Raw genomic sequence first — 22992 nt, 5'->3', positions numbered from 1 at the left:
GGAGTACCTAATTGCGAGTAGATTTTTTTCCCCAAATTTTCTTAACCCACGCTTATAGAGCGGGAGAATAAATAGAAAGAAAGAAAATGAAGAGAATAAATAAGAAGAAAAGAGGAGAGAGGATATGAGAGAATAAATGGGATTGAAGGTTCTTTCAATTGTGAATGACATTTTGATTTTTAAATACCTTTGAATACCTAATAAGATGTTTTTCAAAATTTCCTTTAACCGGGTTTATAGAAGCGGGGGGAGAATAAATAGGAAGAAAGATAGAGAGAATAGTGGGGGAATAAATAGGAATTGAGGATTAGTTTTAATTAGGAATGCATATGTGCCTATTTTCCTTTAAATATTGTTCTCGATATTGGGGGGCCAATAGCGACATTTCACGTATGGGAAGAGAAAAGTGGAAAAAAAAAAGGAATTAGGAATTTATATAAAAATTTTAAAAATTCGGGCGGGCCCCTCGACCCCTTCATAGGTCCGCCCCTGCAAACCTTCAAGGTAGAGTTCTCAAACCACGGTCTAGAGAGGGCAAAGATGTATGCAGCCTTAACTCCTACTTCATAGGCAGGTTGCCATTTCTCAATTTAAACGGGTGACCATGGGTCACAACACAACAGCCTTACAGTGGAAGGAGGTTTGCCCTTAGCATATTGTTAACTAACCACCTTAGGAAAACTAAAACTCCCATATGATAAGTATTAATTTAAATTTAAGTATCCCATCATGGAGAATCAAACCCTAACATCTTTACTAAGAGGCACTAGTCATTGCCAATAGGGTATTGATTGAGGAGTGAAACGTGACATTATAGAAGGGTACATGTACGTAAGGGTGTTAATTATCTAAACCAAGTTATTTTCATACCCCATGAGTCAAGGTGATTGGTCTAAACCAACTTTGGAATTTTGAAATTGAACAGGTCTCCAACTTTACTGTAATGTCTTGGGTGTGCTGGTGAAATTTGTTTAGTAATGGGTATCCATTGATGCCTTCGGAACCAATTTTGTTGTCATAGATTGTCAGTTCTAGTTAGAAAGGTCACTGGATCACATTCAACTCAACTGGGTTGTCTCACAACCATTACCAGAGGGAAAGTAAAAAGAGAAAATTATGGACATGCAACCTACCTGCTTGAAATTGAAACACTGTGCTGCGAACCTTTGACTAAAGTCGAGCTAGGTTGATTCTATCTTGTCCAACCTAACTCTTCTAGTTCAACTTTGTGATCCAACACCCTCAGGACAGGGGGTGTTATCCAGCAGCTTCCTTGCCTCTCAAGGTGTCCAAATTCATTAATTCTGAGGTAGGATCATGGATCAGGACAAAAGTACTTGATTGGTGGCCTCCCGATGTGGCTTCAAAGATCCTCAGTATTCCCCTTCCACTGATCCCAATAGCAGATCGGCTCATTTGGAAGCTTCACTTGATAGGTATGTTCACAGTTAGTTCAGCATATCGACTGACATCGGATCCTCCTAAAACCTGTACTCCATCATCCACTTTCAACTGGCGAAAGTTGTGGCATCTCCCCCTCCCACCTCGCATCATTTTTTTTCTTATGGAAAGCTATCCATGGCAAGCTACCCACAACAGACTTGCTGCTATCGCGAGGTTGCCAAGTACCCTCCCAGTGCACCACCTATGGTACCCACAATGCTTCCACCCAACATCTATTCACAACTTGTCCTTTCACCCTTCACTTATGGCATACCTTAAATCTTCATTAGGGAGACCCAACGCAACCCTTCAGTCCTCAACTTTAGGCCCTTGTCTCCAACTCTACCCCATCATCCTCAAAGAACCAACAAGCCATTCACACCCTCATAGCCTATTGGACTCTCTAAGGTTACTACACCTTTATCACTTACTCACCTCAAACATTGCAGCCACAGGAGACACTATAGAGGTTCCGCCAAGCTCTCATTGAATTCTCCCCATCATTCTCTCCAAAACCATAGTGAGCAATACTAAGGCTCATTTGATGGGAACCCTTGATGCCAGGCCAGATCAAACTTAATGTGGAAGGATCCTCCTTCTCAGAACCAATTCGATGAGGAATTGGTGGGATAGCACGCGACTATAACCATTAGTGGTATTTGCTTTTGGCCAAGATGTCAAGACTCTCTCATCTTAGAAGCACAAGCCATTCAGCGTGGACTCTCCCTTGCACGTGATTATCGGCTCTCGAATGTCCATGTGAAAAGCGATAATCAGGCACTCGTCCTCACTATTCTCAATCCAACATCTTGCCGTAGCTAGAGAATTCACCACTTAATCAACGACATCATCAAGCTGGCTAAATCGCTCACTACATGTACCTTCGCTCATGTTCCCCAAGAGGCGAATTTTGCTGTAGACGGGCTTACGAAATCTATAGCATTAACCCATGATTGGTTTGTGTAGAGACATTTCCCACCCCCTTCTTAACTTGGATCCTGCTTTTTGATTCCCTTATGTGTAGGCTTCCTCGAGGCTTTCTTCTCAATTAATAAAGTACTTATTATCACAAAAAAAAAAAAAATTCAAAATTTCTGATCCAATGGCAGTTGAAGAAGGGGCGTATATATCTTATCGAGCCTCCTTACGAATTTGAAAATTTTTCTCCCCCTTTAATGAGAATAATAAATTGCATTTAACTAGCAGTTAAAGATTGTCTTGTATCATTCTGTAAGCAATTCGACTTTGTTGATTGTCTTTCTGTCCCACTGATTGAAGTAAAGTAATACAAAATTTTTTTAGGTCTCTGTAGAAATTGTAATCTTCTTTTGATTTTTCTCTTGTCTTATATCCAGTTCTTTTTTCCCCCCAAAGAAAAGCTTCAAAGTAACCTGAAAATAACATATTCTGTATTATTTAAAAAGAATAAAAACATAAATTTTCACCTTAGATCACCATTTTGGCAAGAAGCTCTTTCCAGAATGCTCATCTAGTCAGATAACTAAAATCAACGTGGCCTCAGCCATTCATATCTTGAAGATGTAAAATTTATCAATTTTTTTCATAAATAAACTTATCTTTTAGTCACATGGTTTTATCTTCTACAGATTTGCCCGCCTTCTCCTCTTTCTTAGAAGTCTATATATTTCCATCCCTTCCTACGATATCTTCCATTCTACTGTACAGACAAGAGAAGAGAAGAGAAACCAGAAGTAGAGATCGGTTGAAGCAAACAAGAGATATTCTCCTACGTTCAGTAAGTGTGTTTTCTTTCTTTCTAATTTTATAAGGGTAAAAGGATATGTTAGGTCTGGGTGTAGTGTCAAAGGGTGAAGTGGTGAACTTGGAATATTTGATTTGAGATAAGATTGATTTGGAACTTGGAAGGTCTCTGAGGTTGAAAAATTTTCTGTTACACATTCCGTTATTAGCTCGTGCAGGTCTCCAACTCTACTGTGATGTCTTGGGTGTGCAGGATTCTATGTTAAGTAAAGTAATGGGTATCTATGATGCCTTCGGAACCATATTAGTTATCATAGATTGTCATTTTTAGTTAGAAAGTTTTCTGGATCATCTTCAACTCTGATGGGTTGTTTCACAACCATTACCAGAAGAAAAGAAAAAAAAAAAAAGAAAATTATGAACACGGAACTCACCTACTTGAGGCCAAAAGGAATTTAGATAGATTTGTTTTTTTTTAAAGGAATTGTGATTGTGATTGATTGTTATTTGTGAGGTTCATGAATCACAAACCTATAATTTTGTTTCCATGGACCAAATTTAAGCAGATTTGAGGTTTCCTGGTGTTTTATAAGATGATTTTCTGTGTTGTGTTGTAGGGTAAAGGAGGAGAGACAGAAAACAATGGTGGAGACAGGTTTCAAGTTAGTGGGCTTTGCCAATTTCGTTCGCGGGAACCCTAAATCCGATCGTTTCGGCGTGAAACGCTTTCACCACATAGAGTTCTGGTGCACTGATGCCATTAACCCTGCAAATCGCTTCTCTTGGGGCTTAGGCATGCCCATCGTTGCTAAATCCGACCTCTCCACCGGCAACCAAGTCCACGCTTCTTATCTCCTCCGTTCCGGCGACTTCAACATCCTCTTCACCTCTCCTTACTCTCCTTCCATCTCCAATTCCGACAGCCTCGCCGGAACTGCCGCTATCCCCACAGTATCCCACTCCTCTGTCGTCTCTTTCGCCTCCACTCACGGCCTTGGCGTCCGAGCCATCGCCATCGAGGTCGAAGATGCCGTCGCTGCCTTCAACGCCAGTGTCGCCAACGGCGCCAAACCTTCGTCTTCTCCGATAGAACTCGCCGGTGGCGCCGCCGTCATTGCAGAGGTCCATCTGTACGGCGATGTGGTCCTTCGCTATGTCAGCCATAGGACTCCTGACCCACTCTTTCTTCCCCGATTTGAGAAGGTCGATGGATCATCTTCGTTCCCTCTTCTCGATTTTGGGATTCGTCGACTTGATCATGCTGTTGGTAACGTTACTGATCTGGGTAAAGCGGTGGCTTACGTCAAGGAATTCACTGGGTTCCATGAATTTGCAGAGTTCACAACAGAGGATGTGGGCACTACTGAAAGTGGATTGAACTCTGTTGTTCTGGCGAACAACGATGAGATGGTGTTGTTGCCGATGAACGAACCAGTGTTTGGAACAAAGAGGAAGAGTCAGATTCAGACTTACTTAGAGCATAACGATGGTCCTGGAGTGCAACACTTGGCTTTGATGTCTGAAGATATATTCAGGACATTGAGGGAGATGAGGAAGAGAAGTGGAGTTGGTGGGTTTGAGTTCATGCCATCACCACCACCAACATATTACAAGAATTTGAAGAACAGGGCTGGTGATATCTTGTCAGATGAGCAGATAAAGGAGTGTGAAGAGTTGGGAATATTGGTGGATAGAGATGATCAGGGGACTCTGCTTCAGATCTTCACCAAGCCTGTTGGTGACAGGTAACGTTAATAGCATTATTCCATTAGTTTTCTGGATTCCCATCTTTTGATCCTCTGAACGTTGAACATGTGTTGGGTCCTGCCATTAGTTGTCTTTCAGCTTTTGTCTGACCTAATATTAGGGCCTGGTTCTGCTTTTGGCTGTCTAATATCAGAACTGTTTGATGAAATTGAGATTTAGCTGTTTAATTGGTTTGAAAAGCACACTATTGTTCTTGTAAGCTTCCAATTGAAATCTTACTTCTTTGGTTCTGTGGATTGCAGGCCAACCATATTTATAGAGATAATCCAGAGGATTGGGTGTATGTTGAAGGATGAAGAGGGTAAGACATACCAAAAGGGTGGTTGTGGAGGTTTTGGGAAGGGCAATTTCTCAGAGCTGTTCAAATCTATCGAAGAGTATGAGAAGACACTCGAAAGCAGGAGAATCTCAGAGACTAACGTAGCATAAGAAAAGGTTTTCCACTTGTGTGATTGATTGTCACAGAATAAGTCATGTTTAGGTTATCTACTTTGCATGATATGTGAGTCACATAGTTGCTGGGTAATAGGACTTTATTTTAAAAATTCACTTGCCCGGTTACATATATAATAAAGAAAAAAAATTTCAGTTGTTTAAGAACTACGTTTCTAATATTGTCAATTTCCAATGCTTATGGATCTCAATCAAACTTTATCTGCCTTCTCAATGGCTGTGGAGTTTGGATATCACAGTTCAGTGATGCTGGAGAATGGTCAAAACATGTCTCAAATTCTGAAGTGAAGTCACTGGTTTTAGATAGGCAAAGCCTCAAGGGAAGTTGAGCACTTGAACTTGTGACTTCTTAATCGTTTGGTGTTGATTCTTCCAACTAGGCTACACAGTTGTGGTTCTGGAAGTTACTAATAAGTGGGCAGGTCACACCAAGCCAAAAATAGTGACAGATATCCATCCCTGCCAAAGAATAGAAGACAACCAAAAGATGATTTCAGATTCTTATTTTATGAGTTGTGTTACTTGACCCGTTTCAAAACAAACTCAAAATGTTACAAAGATGATGAGCAATCGTTATCACAATGAAGCATGCTTTTCCAAGTATATGTGTGCGTAAGCTTCTTCACAATATGACATCTTATCTCAACTAAATGGAGTTGGCTACATCGATCCTTATCTTTAAGCTCTATCATGTTACAGGTATAGGGTATCTCACAAATGTGAAATGGAAAGCTAATCCATACATGACCCGTGTATACGGATCGGATTAAGTTGTTGGTTTCGTTACGTATTGAATGAATATTCTGGCAATCTAATCTTTTCTGGCTAAGGGTGACAAATCAGCGTGACACAGACTTATTAAGGCCAAAAGAAAATATTATTATTGGAGAGTTTGAGAAAACAAAACTGAGAGAGAAGATTGTGAGGAAAGGATGAGAAGGAAATCTGAGATATAGTGAAATTTAGATTCTCACTTGAAAAGCCGACATTAAAGGGGAAGGAACATCAAGAAAAGATGTACAACTCGTTAAGGTCAAATGAACAAATTTGAACCCAAAGCTTGAATAGAGATTATCAACCAAGAATTGGAGATGTTGGAGGCTAGCAGAGAATAGAGTTGGGACTTCGGAAACAGAGAATCAAGGATGATAACTTGGTTTTGCGTGTGATATCAATTGGTTCATTTCTAGGTTATGGTTTAGAAGTGATGTACTGGTGTTTATCTTGTGATGCAATGATGCAGGGAATCACTGTGAAAGTCATAGTGAAGAGGCCAACCCTTCAAACCATGCATATGCGAGTCATTCATCTCCGGTAATCATGGCCATTAATTCAGTTAAAGGGGCTCAACAGGCTCACTAGACCGCTTGGAATCTTCTTCAACACATCTTTGAACTTAACAGAACACTTAACTGAAATCCTATTCCATTTTGTTAATCCAATCATCTTCATTGCGCAGATTGTCTTGCAGGAATGATAAAGAAAAGAAATGCACACGAACACTTCAGGAATGACATTATTCATAACATCAACCTCTCTCTCTATCTCAATCTTCCACAAATCATGATTAATATGATGATTGTCAATTATGAAAACCATAAGAGGGCCAGGGTAAGTTCCTCAATTGAAAAGGGAATGGTCCACCACAGCAGATACAGCTGCCCTAAACAGAGGAACCATAAATGATACATACCACAAGTTAGATGCTCAACTGTCTCCCCTTTGGTCTGAGTTATGGAATTACCTTCCGTATGACTTTGAAAGGATTAGAAAGGAGAGGGGTGGGGGGTGATCATACAGCAACTGGCCATTGAGTCACATTAAGGGAAAAGGAAATGCCCATTGACAATAGGACTGGCACACAGATAATACATCTCCCCTCTTTCCTCTCATTTCCAACTGCATCACTGATGCATTTTTCCATCATAGCTTTGCCTAACAAACATAAACCTTAACTGCTACTAATACATCATTACTACTCTTGAGTATTACAGATAAATTAACTACAGCAGTGCAGAACCATTGATTCAAGAACTTCTTCCCATCTTTTAGCATTTAGAGAACAACAATTCAAATCCACAGGTTCTGACCCATACCTTTTACAGTAAGAACACTTGCTCTCTTCATGGCTTTATGAAAATCTTCCAGTTGAGGCTTTGAGTTAATCCACACACAGATTCAATCCCTCTTCAGTGCACGAGTAAAGACAATTTAATGTTGATCATTGGAAGCCATGGTAAAATAACAGAGTGTCGAAACTACCCTTGTGCCTTGACATTGGTATTACAAAGGTGATATACAAAACATGATATGTTTTGATGATTAATCATGGTAAGTGATTGTTTAGAAGCTTTTCTTATACAGCAGATGCCTCTGGGATTCTTTTGGGGCATCAATTGTGTTTCTTCCCATTCTCTTCAGAATGGAACAGTGAGGAAGTACTCAAAGAAGCTATAGATGTAAGCTGGTAGTTGAACTGCTGAGACGGCTGCTTTAGATATAAGCCAATTGTTGAACTGTGATTGGAGTACAAAGCTGTCCTAGAGGCTGGTTGGACATGATAGAGTCAACCAGCAACATGTTCACAGCCTCTGTTGGATCATACAAGTCCCACCACACATGAGTTGAAGGATCCTCACAAACCAGCTCTTCTGAAACACACCCAATCCTTCCACCATAGCTTCCATCACCACAGCAAGCCTGAGTCACATCTTTGAACCCGTATCGACCCGGATGGTTTATAATCTTCATCATCCCTCTGTATACATCACAGAATATGATTTCACTATCTGGCAGCTCCAATCTGAGCTCAGAAAGCTTCTCAGAGAGCATATGGTTGTACATACGGATGAACTCGTTAATCTCATTCACACAACGTCCATACCCAGCCGATCCAACCCGATACCCGTGAGACTCATACAGGACGCGAGGGCTGCAACCCAGTGGCCCGATTCCCATATGGATAATCTTCCTGACATCTGCATTATAGAGATCCTTGATCACTCTCTGAATTTGATCCACCAGAATCTGAGCGAACCTTTCTGGGCCAAGCCTGACCATTGCCTCAGAGGATTCGCTGGAGAAGAGATTGATGTAGTCGTCCTTGCCGATGGAAATATAGACTATAGAAGATCTCATGAACCCTTGAACTTCTTTTCTACCCATTTGCAGCTCTAACAATTGAATCGTATCAAGTGTTTGTCGCAACTGCAGATTCAACGGATGTAAACCCAGTTGGGACATGATCGTAGAGGGTGAAGAACCGAAGTTCAAACCTGAGACGATACCATCGATTGTACCATTCTGACTGTAAAATTGGGCGATTTGGGGCAAACCCATCTTCTCAGCGAGCAACTCCGGTATGAGGATTGGTTGGGAGCCATTACAGGGAAAGGAACGAGAATCTTCACCGAACACATTGGAGTAGAAGGAGTTTTCGCCACAACGGACAGTCGAATCTCCCAAGATGAAGATAGCAGAAACTGAGAGGCGTTCTTGGGCAAGAACAGCTTCAAAGAGTTGGGCTGGAAGTAGCACATAAACGCTGAGCAGAAGAAAGAGGAGAACAAACACCGTCGAATTGTAAATGTTCCTTGGATTCACCATGTTGCTGCTGCGATTGATCCTCGATGAATTCGTCATCTTCTGTTTCTTGTTTCTTGATCGAATTTGCAGTTGCAGAATTTCACAAATTGGAAGTGATTCAATTTCACAGACTGGGGTTTAAACTTTGAATGCAAATACCACGGTTGTTGGGTTTATTGGTTCAACCCGATCAGGTAGGAACCAGGGTCCTCTTACCTGTACTATGATTGGGTTGAATTGCACTCATCCCAGTCCGGTTCATTTTCCGGTTCGATTTATCCGATTGGGAAACTTCAAGCCATGTACATGCGAGTCATTCATCTCCCATAATCATGGCTTTTAATTCAGTTAAAGGAACTCCCAAAAAAAAAAAAAAAATTCAGTTAAAAGGAACTCAACAGGCTCACTAGACTATTTGGAATCTTCTTCAAGACATCTTTGAACTTATCAGAACACTTCAGTGAAGTCTTATTTACTTTCTCCAAAAAGGGTTTAAAGAAAAATTATGCCTCTGTGATAATAACCAATTCATTTTAAGCTTTTCATTCCATTTTAGCACCAACTTGTAGTCTGCTGGTGACTGCCAGCCATTGACATGGTTGTTGGGTTTATTGGTTCACTGAAGCATGATACCATTTTTATTGATAATGTCTGTCAAAACCGTCCCTGATTTGTTTTCATAAGTGCATCAAGAATGATTGAAAGATCTCGAGCACTGAAGGGATGAGAGGAGAAGAAAAAGCAAATGCCAAAAGAATTGTTCAGGAAATTGAAGCAATATTTGCAATATGATTATTAAATGATCAAGTGAACCCTGACATAGAAACACTGAAAGCAACAAGATGTGTAACAAACCTCTGAAATGCCCAAAAGTTTCAAGTAGCATCTGCTTGAATCCTGTTAACAACTGAATGTCTCAAAGACAAAGTCAACCATGTATATACATATAGATATTTTCTATTATTCAATGGTCAGTCATTAAATGCAAGGTTAGTGGCCTCAAGTAGCCATATCAATTGCATAACAAAACAGAGACTACAACTAAACCTAGTCAGCACAAACATTTACACTAAAAAATATGCTGTTTTTGGTTATACGAAGCAAGGATGAAGTTATCCAGAGTGCAGATTCAATCACATCAACAGCACGTTCATTTGAAGAATGAAGTACCCTAGAACAACCCTTTAACTGTGATCTCATAGGAAAAAGCAACCAAACAAAAGGAGATAATGCACAAGAAAGAGAGGACTATTGCTGCTCTATTTTATCCATCTCTGGAACTGCTAAAAGCATTAGGACCACCAAAATCTCAAATAAAATTAGTCACCTACAAATGATTAGATATTACTTACTTTTGTTTGCTTATTCCCCTTTCTTTATCTAGCAACTCATTGAGTTTCTCCTCAATTGCAGGTGCCATAAAAATTGAATTATGTATCCATGAAGTTGAGATAAGGTTATGATGATGGTGTTTTAACTGAAATCAAGTAACAGAAAGTGCTCGCCTCCTTCGAATCGACTACGAATGGAAGCAGGATAAGCAGTGCTCTTTTCTTTTTTCGTTGAGCTAGCTGACCGAGATGCTTTCACACGAAGATGTGTTACTATGTCGCTGTCCTTAAGACGTAATTCGCCTCTCACGGAAGTTACTATGTCGCTGTCCTTAAGACGTAACTCGCCTCTCACGGAAGGTGCTATGAGGTACCAGCGATCCCGAGTTTTGCAAAGCACAAACAAAACTCAAGAACAGAGAAAACTTCGGATTTTTCTACTCTAGGGTGCCTCTACTGAACAGTTTGAGGTGCCTCTACTGAACAGTTCATGACTCTCGAAGCGTGCGCCTAAACAGCCCACTGCCCACGCCGCGCGCGCGCGCTCAAACGGTACACCGTCCTCGCTCGTACATTGCACACGCATTGTCATGTCTTTTGATATTAAATCAAAGTTAATAGGCAGTACCTATTAATTAACTTGGATTCCGACATCTCGGTTTCCAATGTGGGACTATATAACACACACTTTCCTAAAATAAACAAAGGAAAGTTTTCGCACTTATAAATCCAATTTTAAATGAAATGTTTATTATTTTATTATATTAAAAATAATACAACAAATTGTGTCAAATATGGACTTGTTGATACCAACTGGATTGATCATACATTTCTTTATAGTGCTTGCAGTTAAGGATGAAGTCTCTTGAACTTTACATGAAGATTTATTTGAAGTATCTTCCTTTTTTAAAGAAACCTTTACCAATTGAGCAGATGGTGGGGGTTTTCTCATCCGAGCATTGCTTTGTACAGAAACCTCTCATGGAACAGAAGAAGATGATTTGCTCAAACAGCCATCCATTTTCAAAGACAATTCAGGTGATGATGATGGTTCGGCTGAAGGTAAGGATGGAGCCAAGGCATATCCCTTTTCTAATGATGTATCAAACCCCATGATTGCAAGTTCTGATTTGCTATCTCTAGCTTGAAAAGGAACGTTTGCAAATTGTGTTGCGCCATCAAAACTGGTAACCAAAGTAATTCCATCAATGTTATCCTCATCAATCATTACAGGTTCAGGAAATTCTTCACACCTTGAACAACTGTTTCAGCATTCAATGGATCCCCTCCAATTTAGCCCTGGCACAGAGAAGACCCACAAAAACATTTCTTTGCAGCAGCACCATATACCCGCACAAAAAGTTGTAATCAAATGTTAACTCTTTACCCTACCACAATCAGTATTCTTTTTAGCATATCAAATAACCAAAAAAGTTGATAGAAAGGGATAAAACAATAGAAAAAGGAATCAAATATAATGTCCAGGAAATCCTGTTTAAGTTTGCATGTACCATGCCAAATTGGCTATGATAACATTTGACAATGAGGGCTTTTCTTAGAACATCAGAATCAAATCTAAGGGATGGAAAGAGAAAGAAGCTTTTTTTTGGGGGGTGGGGGGGGGGGGGGGGGGGGGGCACCATGCATATATAACCCAAATCAAGAATGGAATGAGGAAATAATTGATATAAAACAGGAAGCTTAGCTTTTTAATATCTCTTATTGCGAATAGTCCAATACAAATTTCCCCATTAACCATCCACTAAACCACCAAGAGATCAATTGAGTTAAAACAACTTTACGTATAGTAGATAACAACTAACAAGTAGCATCAGTATAGTTTCTGCATTCTTCAACAAACCCAGATTCAACATTTTTTTAAGAAGTTCGTTTTTTTCTTTTTGGGGGTGGGGACCACTTAAAAGAGGATGGGCAAATAAAACAGCAAGTGGTCAACAACAATCATTCCCACAGTGAAAAATAAACCTACAAGGGATTAAAAAATTAAGCTAAAATTTACTCTTCACTGCTATGGAACTCCAAGCCAATGAACATCGAGGAAATTTACTAGGAGAGGTAATAACATCGTCTCTTCAAACAATTCAAGAGAAAAAATTAGTGTTTCTAATCAAAGGCAACAAAATTTTGAGAGATTTTTTTAATCCAACCCTACTCATTGCGCAGATTGGCTTGCAGAATGATAAATAAAAGAAAAAAGAAATGCACATGAACACTTCAATTCAGGAATGAATTTTTATAGCATCAACCCCTCTCTCTCTCTCTCTCTCTCTCTCTCAATCCTCCACAAATCGTAATTACTAAGATGATTGTCAATTATGAAAATCATAAAGGAACCATAGCTACCAAAACCCAGATGCTCAACTGTCTGCCACGTGATCTGAGCTCAGGAATTACCCTCACTGGACATTGGCTCACATAAAGGAAAGAAGAAATGCACATTGACATTAGGACTGGCACACAGACAATATCTCAGCTCTTTTCATTTAGAACTACAGTACTGATAATTCTTCCATCATAGCTACACTTGACTAAGAAACATAAATCTTAACTGCTACTGATACATTCGTTCATTATAGCTAAAAATTCCACAGAAATATAAATCAACTGCTCTTGAAACTAAACTTTGACATCTCTCTCTGGTTCTATTAGTTTGAATTGCTCTTATCAAGTATAGGCATGCACTCTGACAGAATCTTAGCTGCACATTCCAGTTCCTCTTCAGATATGACCAATGGTGGAACAAGCCTCACAACATTCCCTTTTCCAGCAGTCAAAATCAGAAGGCCAGAGTTTCTGCATGCATCTACAAGTGGTGCTGCAGGCACATCCAGTTCTACTCCAGCAATAAGTCCAAAGCCCCGAATTTCTTTCACATGTGGATTTCCTTCCAGTTTTTGAGACAGTAGTTCCTTCAAGAACTTGCCCTTCTTAGAGACACTGGCTAGGAATCCAGGCCTACGAATCTTATTTAAAACAGCGAGGGCAGCATTACAAACGAGAGGCCCACCTGCAAATGTGCTTCCATGGTCACCAAAATTTACGGCAGCAGCAACTCTCTCAGTCAAAAGGACAGCACCAATGGGGAGACCTCCAGCTAGAGGTTTGGCAAGTGTCATCATATCTGGTATTACTCCATATGATTCATGGGCCCAGAGATACCCAGTTCGGCCTAATCCACATTGAACCTACAGTAACAAAATGGAAAATACACGCCTTGTCAGATGTGCTCAAAGGAGGAAACATAAAATACCAAATAAGCAACCTATGGATCTTTAATGTGAAGGTGAAATTGGTATAACTCATTCCAATAAATTCATAAAAGAGCATTCATCTGAGAGGAATACATAATAAATGAACAAAGCTGGTGCAGAAGACTTCCGCACAAGCATACTCCAAGGGGGCAACTTTTCAACACAATCTTAACCCAGGCAATTTTTGCTAGGAGGCTATTTTGATGCCTTGACCTCAAGGCTACAGCTGTGGTCCACCGACCATTTTGCCAAGGAACGGATCCCAGATTGCTTAAATTTTACTTCTCATATAATACTTTTTACATAGTCCTATTGCTGCTTTTGCTTCTCTTCTCATTCTGCAGAATTTAAGCAAGTATACCCTAGTGCCATTTTCTGTTGTCCATTCTGTGCACAAAACTTTAGACATTCATACCTCTCTGACCAGTTGATATATGACTTACAAATTTTGGTACGTAATTCTACTCCTGCCCCTCTACAATTGATAAAAGTTTGCTGTTCACCAAAGCAGCCATTATTTAGGTCCATTCTACTGCTATTTCCTTAAAGACGTACTATTATATCCAGCCTACTTTACCTCATCACCTTTTCTGAAGAATTCAGCAAGCTCTTTGCATATTTTGAATGAGAGTGACTGTGCTGATAAATTGAAATAGTCAAGTGATTATCTGGTTGCCTGACACCAAAACAGGTTGAGCGGGGGTCTACATAATGATCTATGAAATTGGATACTTGACACCAATAAGCAAACACCATTCAAGATATGGACATTTTCTGCTAGGACTGCTCTATTCCTTCAAGAACATAACAGAGCAACCTGCTATTTGTCATATATGATCATTCAATTTGCCTCAACAATATCTAGGAACTCACCAAATGGGACATTTACTCCAACTCACTACACAACAACTTTTCAAAAAGAAACATCCTACCTCATCAAAGACCAGGAGGGCTCCAGCATCATCACAAGCATTACGAAGTGACTGCAAAAATTCCTTTGTAGCACTGTATATGCCCCCTTCACCTTGGATAGGTTCTACAAAAACTGCTGCTGTTTTTCCACGTTTAATTGCCTCTTTTGCAGTTTGGATGTTCCCATATTCAAGGAAGGTAACACCAGGCATGACAGGTTCAAAAGGTGATCTGTAATTCTCTTTGCTGGTTAGTGCAAGGGCACCCATTGTCCTCCCATGGAAGCTATTAGAGAATGAGATGAATTCTGTTGCTGGATTTTTATCATCAGGCTGAGAAAATCTTTGAAACTTTCTTGCAAATTTAATAGCTGCCTCATTTGCCTCCGTCCCGGAGTTCGAGAAAAACACACGATCAGCAAAGGAACATTCAACTAAACGTTTTGCAAGTTCCACCTACATCAACATGGTATTACATTTTAATAACCACAAAACAATGCACAAAATCTGCTGAATATCACATAAAAATTATAGAAATAGCAAGGAGAATGAACCAAAAATAACCCTCACATAATATTAAAACCATGGTGCCAAGTATTGGCATTGGTACAGGTCAGGGTATGAGAAGGGCAGTTATAAGAGATATCTCTAAAATTTATCAGAGAGATGCTAATCACGAAAAACAGCTGAGAAGCTTTGGATACTTGTACTAATATGTTAAGGTTCAATCAATATGATATTAGGTGGTAGGATCTGATATCCACCACACCAGGTGACATATCATTTAGCACCCAAGTTTTATATAAAATACACTGCAAGATTTCTTGGTTACCTACCAAATTTAAACCCAACCAGAGTGATCCATGTGGCAAATATAGTTTTGAGTCTTCAATACATTCTTCTTGACTAAAAATAAACAAGGAAGTGGCCAATACATAGGTTAGTAAATGAATTTTGGTAGTAAATGATTGAGTTTTGTAATGAAAACCGACATCCAACTATTCAATCAATCTACACCATATCCTCCAAATTCAACTGTTGGATTAGGTAGATCATTCTTCAATGTGGCACATTAGGTTATCAATGCATGGAAGCTTCCATAGGTAGACAAAGCACAAGAACAGTTACCAGGCTACAAAAGATGAAAGAGGGAACTAAGATTTTATGGCATATTTCAATTTAATGACCTCGAGATGATACATTCTTCATTCCCATCGGGTTACATAAAAAAAATCTCTGAAGGAGATGTAGGCAATGTAATATAGTATTTTACAACTGCAGTGAGGTGTAACACCTAATAATGCACAATGGTGTTTGAAAAAAGTAGTTGTACTAATGTTCCAATTGTGCGCAATGGTGATTGACGGTGTTAGTTGTACCAATATCATTTCTTATGTTAATCATAAGTTCAGATTAAATCCAAAGCCATGTTGTACCCTTATAAGGTTGCCAAGGCAACAAAACTAATTTTTTATTCATAAGAGGTATTTACTCACACTCCACTGGCAGATTACTAGATATGATTAAATGTACATGTTCTCTTTGATGGCTTGTCACATCCTTTTTGCATGACTAGGTTATTTAAAGAAGGTGTAGCATCAAGGTTACAAGAACACTTTCTTTCAAGCATAAAAGGGTGAACCCAATATCAAAGGCTTCTACACAAGCAAAACCGGGAGGCAGGGGGGCATTTTCCTACACAGCCTTAGCCCCAACAAATTTGTCAAAGAGGATGTTCCAATACCTTGACCCTAGGCTACAACTGTTGTCCGCCGACCCTTGTGCCAAGGCCCGCCCCTACATTCTTTCAAGCATCACAGTAGGAAATAGAACTTCTTCCTTTCAAGCATCTTCAAATCTCTAACTCAGTGGTTCTAAGTCTCAAAGAAAAGGGAACTATTAATTGCAATTAGATGATCCTTTACATTTCAATCAATATACTTATGCTTTAGCCTACGAGAGTAATGTAAGATTCAGAGAATAGAAAGAGGATCCTTAAATGGTCTTTAGTGATATAGAATACACTTGTGAGAATTGCAAATTTAAGGAAATGAATTCTATATAAGTTTGGAATACAAGGATCAGCTATTAGCCCATGTTTGTTTGCACTAATCATAGAGCATCTGCATAGAGATATTTAACACTAGAATCATAGGAGTATGTTTTTTGATGATGATATTGTTTTGATAGATGAATTGTTAACAAGGATAAATTCAAAGTTAGAAATTTTTGAGAACAACCTTGGATTAAAAAAGTTTCAATATAAGTGAAACAAAAAGAAATGATATACAGTAGAACTGCAAGTGGAGAGATAAATATTGATGACAGGGTTAGCAAGGTTGGAATTTGGGTACCTAAGATCAATCACAAAAAGAGCAAGGATGGACCTAAAATGACTCTTAAGCAGAATAGTAAAGAAAGACAAGTATGGAATAGGACTAGTAACAAGCATGGTTGAATAACACTAACTGAAGAAAAAGGATACAAAAAGCCAACCCCATTTAGGTGGGTAAGGCTAAGTTGAGCTGTATCCTTTATCCACCACACCTACTATGAGCAATACAGATTAAGAAACTACAGCAGTGCAGAACCATTGATTCAAGAACTTTTCCCATCGTTTAGCATTCAGAGAACAACAATTTAGATACATAAATAATTGAGGGAGAAATAGAGGAAAAATAATGTAGTTCTAACCTGAGGGATCGAATAGTACACATTGCTGACATGAGTGAGAATATTTGCCTGCTCAACAACCGCTTTCACCCAATCCGGGTCACCATGGCCGAGTGCATTCACAGCTATCCCAGCAGTCATATCAATATACTCTCTGCCTTCCACATCGTACAACTTACATCCCTTGCCACTTGATAGAACGACTGGAGTTCTCGCGTAAGTTCCCACAAGAACGTTCTTTTCCATATCCATAACATCCTTACTCCCACCAAGCCCTAATTTTCCTTCCAAAGTCGCAGAAGCTGGAGCTTGCATGTCCAGATTAAGACAAGCAGAGATTTTCCCCCCATTGGCTCGAACACAGTAACTTCCTTTCTCGAGCTTAAACAAACGAGGAAGATCAGCCGCTGGTGATACTGAATTGTTCAAAAACATCTGAAGAGAGCCCATCGTCTTCGACTGTAACTTGCAGACCTAGACCGAGTTTTCTATGTTGCCGGTATAAGATTGAAATCGTTTCTATAAAGAAAAACCAGGTTACAATTTCTCAGATTATTGCAGCAGAAGGTATTGAAAAGAAAGCAACGATTAATGATCAAAGCGAAATTTTATGCCCTGGAAAAGTTGCAGAAATAAATGGAGGACAAGTAACTCAAACGAATTTGAATAATTTCAAGGAACTGCAGAACAATTTAGCTTAAAAATGTCACCTTTACCTCCTGGATCGTGGACCCCAAGTTTCGGCACTAGTGTCTTTTTTTTTGTTTTTTTTTTTTCACACTTTTGGGAAATTTACGAGGTCCGAATGATCGTTCCATATCGCGATATATCGGCCGAAATCTCGTTGCTCTTTCTATCGATTATCGATTCTTACCACGGAAACCCCACTTAAAAGGGCGATTTTCGGTTGCAGGTGTGAGTTTGAGGGGGGGAGAGAGAGCGGCAGAGAGATCGGAGAGATGAGATGAGACCGCAGTGATGAAAGAGCACAACATTTTTCTTTAGATCTCAGACTCCATCACCGGTCACCACCATCGTCACCGCCATAGTTTCTTCCCCTCTCTCAGAATCTCTCTTCGATCTGCGGTGTGGTATGTGAAGAGAGACATAACCCACAGGCGACGGCTCGTTCCCCTCTCTCTCTCCGACATTTTAGATATTTTTAAATTTTTGAATTTATCGCGATAAATCAACTTTTCGAAAATATGCGACAAATTGTTTTTATCGCGGTATCGGGTATCGTGTTGCCCCCACGGAAATATATTGTCGACACACTGTACCGTGGAAATTTTAAGTGGCCATCCTCAATAATTCCCACCCTTACAATTCATGTAATTTCTATCTAAGAATATGGTTAATTATCTAATTATTACAATTAAAATTCAATTAAGAATTAAATCTAAAAAATCTCTAAAAAAAATTTGAATTTCATTTTTATTTTTTCCATGAAACTTAAATTTTAAGAATTTATTAGATTCAGTTTTTAATTGAGTTCTCATTCTGACCTTTATATATTTAATGGCTACGTATGACAATCACAGATAAGAATTAAAGTGAATTGCAAGAGGTGAGAATTGTAGAGGATGTGACCTTTTGAGTTATTCAATTTATCACAAATAGCCTATTACAAAAAAATGAATGATTCATTTCCTTGTGGATGAAGAACAGACAGTCGCATTTAAAAGTTGAAATTAAATTTAAAAGATAGAATTTTTTTGGAATCAGATGCTCCACACGAGCAAGAGACAGTAGAGGCATAAATGTCAGTTAAGACATTAGAGAATAGCACAATAGGTCATGGCATTTCCTTCTTTGAGGATGGAGGTCTCAAGCATCTCTTATCACCCAGATTTGAATTAGAAAATCTGGTGATTATGTAGTAGATTATACTTATTTTTGCTCCTCAGAATCTGATTCCTTTATGATATCATGTTTAGAATTTCATTGGAGTAAGTTAGAACCATTAAAACCACGAAGCAACTTCATTTCTTTAACGATTCTTTCAATTTGGTCCTTCTTCCTGCTGTCACTTTATTCTTGTGGTGACAAATGAGAGCAATGGTCATTTTGATAGATCTATAATGCAGCATATATTCTGGTTAGTTGATGCCATTTTCAAAGAGTTTGTGCTTATTTTGAATCAACTCATACCTGCCCTGTCTACACATGAAGTAATGAACTGGAGACTTAATTAACAGCTTGAGATAGAACACCCCACCATTAATAGTAGCTTTGTTTGGTCGCTCTTTGATGCTTTCTTGAAAATCAAACACAAATTTAGCTCAGAGATGGCTATGCCTGCTGTAAGCTTTCTAGTTAGCAAGTTGGGCAACTTGCTAGTTGAAGAGGCAAAACTTCTGAAAGGTGTGCGAACAGAAGTTCGTGATTTAAGGGATGAACTCGAGAGTATCCGTGCCTTTTTAAAGGATGCAGATGCAAGGGGAGAGATGGATGAAGTAGTGAAGGTTTGGGTTAAGCAAGTGAGGGATGTAGCATGTGAAATTGAAGATGCTGTGGATGAGTTCTTGCTTTGCACACATCAACAACAAAAGCCTGGATTTTCAGGCTATCTTTGTAAAATTGTTCAACTCTCCAAGGAATGGAAATCACGGCGCCAAATAGCTGCTGATGTACAAGAAATCAAACGAAGAACCATCAAAATTAGAGAAATCAGCCAGAGGTATAACTTCAATAGTTCTCAGCAAGGTTCAACCTCTGTTACTATGCCTGATACATGGCATGATCCTCGAGTCCCTGCTCTGTTTGTTGAGAATTCTGATGTTGTAGGAATAGAGAAGCCACGAGATCACCTGGTCCAACTGCTAGTAGATGGAGAGCTGAAATGCAAAGTAGTTTCTGTGGCAGGCATGGGTGGTCTAGGAAAGACCACACTTGTCAAGAAAGTCTATGATCTCAGAAAAGTCCAGGATCACTTTGAATGTCATGCTTGGATCACAGTGTCACAGTCTTTTAAACCTCAAGATCTCCTGAAGTCCATGATGAAGCAATTTCACAAAGAAGATTGGTTTGCTCTTACAGGACTAGATTCCATGGAAGAAGTTCAGCTGGTAAACAAACTAAGGGAGTATATACAATTGAAAAGGTATGTACTTGTCCTTGATGATGTTTGGACCATAGAATCATGGAACTCTATACAACATGCTTTGCCCAGTAATGAATGTGGTAGCAGGGTGATAATCACAACACGCAACAATGATGTAGCTTCCTACTGCAAAAAATCAAATTCTAGCTATGTTTACAACCTTCAGCCTTTACCTGATAATGAAGGTTTTAGACTATTTTGCATGACAGCTTTTGCATCAGTGAATTGTCCTTCAGATTTAAAGGACCTGTCTTTTAAAATTCTGAGAAGATGTGAGGGTTTGCCTCTTGCTATTGTAGCTACTGGTGCTCTTTTGTCATTGAAAGAAAAGACGAAATTTGAATGGCAAAAATTGCTTGACAATCTTGGTTCTGAGTTCAAAGACAATCACCATCTAGTAAGAATGCAAAAGATTTTGTCATTAAGTTTCAATGATTTACCTTACCACTTGAAATTCTGTTTCTTATATTTTGGCATCTTCCCAGAAGATTATTCAATCAAGTGTGTAAGGCTGTTTAGGTTGTGGACAGCTGAAGGATTTGTGGAACGAAAAAAAGGATTGACCTTGGAAGAGGCTGCAGAAGATTACCTCAAGGAGCTTGTTTGTAGGAAGCTAGTTCAAATTGAAGAAACATATTTGGATGGACGTATTCGCAGTTGTCGAGTACATGATTTTTTGCGTGAAATCATTCTTCTGAAGTCAGAAGAATGGAACTATGGAGTAGTTCTTGATGATCCCAAAACTAATTTGCCGGACAATGTTCGACGTATGTCAATCCAAGTTAGTGAAGAAAAGGTTCTAAAGAATGCAAACTTTTCCCACTTACGATCTCTTTTGCTATTTAAGGTTGAAAATTTGCAAGGCTCTTTTACACGTACAGTTGCATCAAACTTCAAGTTGATGCAAGTCTTGGATCTGCAAAACACACCTTTGGCAACTCTTGATGATGAAGTTGGCAATCTCCTTCATTTGAGATACTTATGTTTGCGAAATACAAAGGTGAAGACTCTCCCAAAGACCATAGGAAAATTTAAGTACCTAGAAACTTTGGATCTAAGAGGTACTTCTATTGATGAGATACCTATTGGGATCTTCAAGCTCAGTCATCTTCGGAATCTTCTAATTGATCGACTCAATTCTCTTGGAGGTAAGAAAACAAAGCGAGCATTAAAGAAGGGTGAGGGTATTGGGAATTTAACAAGCTTAGAGAAGCTAGTATTCATAGGAGCAAATTACCAAGAAGGTGGCAACAACTTGGTTAGGGAGTTGGAGAAGTTGATCGAGCTCAGAAGGTTGGGTATTGTGAGGATAAGAAGTGGTGATGTTTTGCACCTATGTGCCTCCATTGAAAAGATGAGCCATCTTTGTTCTTTGACTATAAAGTCATTAGATGATTATGACCTCCTAAATTTTGATCATTTGTCATCACCTCCCAGGTTCCTTCAACGTCTGTATCTGGATGCTCCTCTTGAGAGATTACCAAACTGGATTACATCACTCGATGGTCTTGTCAAGCTGCGTTTAGGCACATCAAGGTTAAAAGAAAACCCCATCGGGAGGCTTCGGATGTTATATAATCTAGTGGACTTGATTCTTCATGCAGAATCCTTTGAAGGAGATGAGATACTCATAGAGGCAGGAGGGTTTGATAGACTTAAGGTATTTCGTCTAATTGGGCAAGAGAAACTTACTATATTGAGAGTGGAAGAAGGTGCAATGCCTGTCTTGGAAGATCTAAGAATCGAAGGATGCAAAAAATTTTGCAGAGCTCCAGAAGGGATTCAACATTTTTCTAATCTGAAGCTTCTTTACTTTGTTGATATGCCCCCAGAATTTGAGCTCAGTACATTGCCTCTTCTTCTTCTGTATTTTGAGGAACGAATGTTGAATGAGAAATTGCCAAAGGCCTATTTTAGTCGTAAGCATGAAGGACGCCAAGTTCGTTATTCTGCAATTGATGCAGCAGTTGCTCTCAGACATGTTTCAGCAGAGCAACCACCAACACAACGTTTCGGTGAGTATTTACTTTCTCTTTCCATATCTCCCTCACAAAAAGTATGAAATTTTAAAAATTTGGTCTGTGTATGATTATGGCAGAAATGATTCGACAAAATCTCTTAGACGAATGCGTAGCCAAAGCTGAACAATTTGAGCGTGGAGGTGAAAAAGCTATTGCAGATTCTCTTCCACCACAGTATCAGCTTCGCAGCAGTGCCAATATCATGGTATTCATCTATTGACTTTACTCTCTTGTGTCCTGAATTTCCAGAATTTGAAAGCCTGTTTCATGATTTGAATAAGCTTTGATTTAGTGTGTGTCAATCTTTCTCGGGTTCTCTTCCATTTGGTTTAATTGGAGTAGAATCAAATCTTTTTACAGTAGTTATTGTGGAGTTTGTTCTGGTGTGATTTGGCGAGTCAAAGTTTGGAAATGGATTTGAAGGAAATAATCTTGAAGTTCCAAGCATAGCTGCTCTAGGAAATTAGAGGGGAAGCTCTGGTATGAGCTCTAGTTGCATAGGGGTTGCTATGTGGAATGAAGGAAGAAGGGAGAGTGAAGGGTGACTAGGGTTTAGGGTGGAGTAGTAATTTCATATTAGGTTTTAAAATCAGTTTTTAAGTTTGGAAAAAATTTAAAATCATATTTAAGGTAATGCAAACAATGTGGTTTGGAAATTAAGGTCTTGGTTTTGAGGGGGTGCACCATGTTTCCAATGGAATTTGAGGGGAC

General features: G+C 39.2%; 4 protein-coding genes across 5 annotated transcripts; 2 read left to right on the top strand and 2 right to left on the bottom strand.

Moving 5' to 3' along the window:
• Positions 1–3091: 3091 nt before the first annotated feature.
• On the top strand, positions 3092–5532 carry PDS1 (4-hydroxyphenylpyruvate dioxygenase). The gene is made up of 3 exons (XM_089169559.1): positions 3092–3199; positions 3783–4910; positions 5175–5532. Exons 2-3 carry the CDS (start codon positions 3808–3810, stop codon positions 5359–5361), a joined length of 1290 nt encoding a protein of 429 aa, XP_089025685.1. The 5' UTR covers positions 3092–3199; positions 3783–3807; the 3' UTR covers positions 5362–5532.
• A 1862-nt stretch (positions 5533–7394) lies between these two features.
• On the bottom strand, positions 7395–9083 carry LOC149005721 (GDSL esterase/lipase At1g71250-like). The gene has a single exon (XM_089169391.1). It carries the CDS (start codon positions 9025–9027, stop codon positions 7879–7881), a length of 1149 nt encoding a protein of 382 aa, XP_089025517.1. The 5' UTR covers positions 9028–9083; the 3' UTR covers positions 7395–7878.
• Positions 9084–12740: 3657 nt separating this feature from the next.
• Positions 12741–18259, bottom strand: LOC149005720 (acetylornithine aminotransferase, mitochondrial-like). Of its 2 annotated transcripts, none has more exons than XM_089169253.1 (4): positions 17868–18259; positions 17179–17676; positions 14506–14940; positions 12741–13507 (listed from the first exon to the last, which is right to left on the bottom strand). In XM_089169253.1, the coding sequence occupies exons 2-4, from the start codon at positions 17605–17607 to the stop codon at positions 12968–12970; spliced, it is 1404 nt and encodes a 467-aa protein (XP_089025379.1). In that variant the 5' UTR covers positions 17608–17676; positions 17868–18259; the 3' UTR covers positions 12741–12967. The 2 variants fall into 2 exon arrangements, with proteins under 2 accessions (XP_089025379.1, XP_089025377.1); XM_089169251.1 differs by having other exon boundaries at positions 17874–18259.
• Positions 18260–19343: 1084 nt separating this feature from the next.
• On the top strand, positions 19344–22533 carry LOC149005719 (disease resistance protein RPM1-like). Its single transcript, XM_089168953.1, has 2 exons — positions 19344–22275; positions 22359–22533. The coding sequence occupies exons 1-2, from the start codon at positions 19446–19448 to the stop codon at positions 22499–22501; spliced, it is 2973 nt and encodes a 990-aa protein (XP_089025079.1). The 5' UTR covers positions 19344–19445; the 3' UTR covers positions 22502–22533.
• The last annotated feature ends 459 nt before the right edge of the window (positions 22534–22992 follow it).

Source organism: Hakea prostrata, chromosome 9 (assembly GCF_041222555.1).
Source record: "Hakea prostrata isolate BN-2017 chromosome 9, UWA_Hpros_2, whole genome shotgun sequence".
NCBI lineage: Eukaryota > Viridiplantae > Streptophyta > Magnoliopsida > Proteales > Proteaceae > Hakea > Hakea prostrata.
Note: the sequence above shows the minus strand (reverse complement) of the source record. Positions and strands in the feature narration are given on the sequence as shown.

Coding starts and splice junctions, on each gene's coding strand:
- PDS1 (XM_089169559.1), top strand. CDS start 3,808: ATGGTGGAGACAGGTTTCAAGTTAGTGGGCTTTGCCAATTTCGTTCGC. Junction 4,911..5,174: donor ACCAAGCCTGTTGGTGACAG/GTAACGTTAATA, acceptor TGTGGATTGCAG/GCCAACCATATTTATAGAGA.
- LOC149005721 (XM_089169391.1), bottom strand. CDS start 9,027: ATGACGAATTCATCGAGGATCAATCGCAGCAGCAACATGGTGAATCCA.
- LOC149005720 (XM_089169253.1), bottom strand. CDS start 17,607: ATGGGCTCTCTTCAGATGTTTTTGAACAATTCAGTATCACCAGCGGCT. Junction 14,941..17,178: donor TGTACTATTCGATCCCTCAG/GTTAGAACTACA, acceptor ATGTTGATGTAG/GTGGAACTTGCAAAACGTTT. Junction 13,508..14,505: donor CCCTCCTGGTCTTTGATGAG/GTAGGATGTTTC, acceptor TTGTTACTGTAG/GTTCAATGTGGATTAGGCCG.
- LOC149005719 (XM_089168953.1), top strand. CDS start 19,446: ATGGCTATGCCTGCTGTAAGCTTTCTAGTTAGCAAGTTGGGCAACTTG. Junction 22,276..22,358: donor ACCACCAACACAACGTTTCG/GTGAGTATTTAC, acceptor TGATTATGGCAG/AAATGATTCGACAAAATCTC.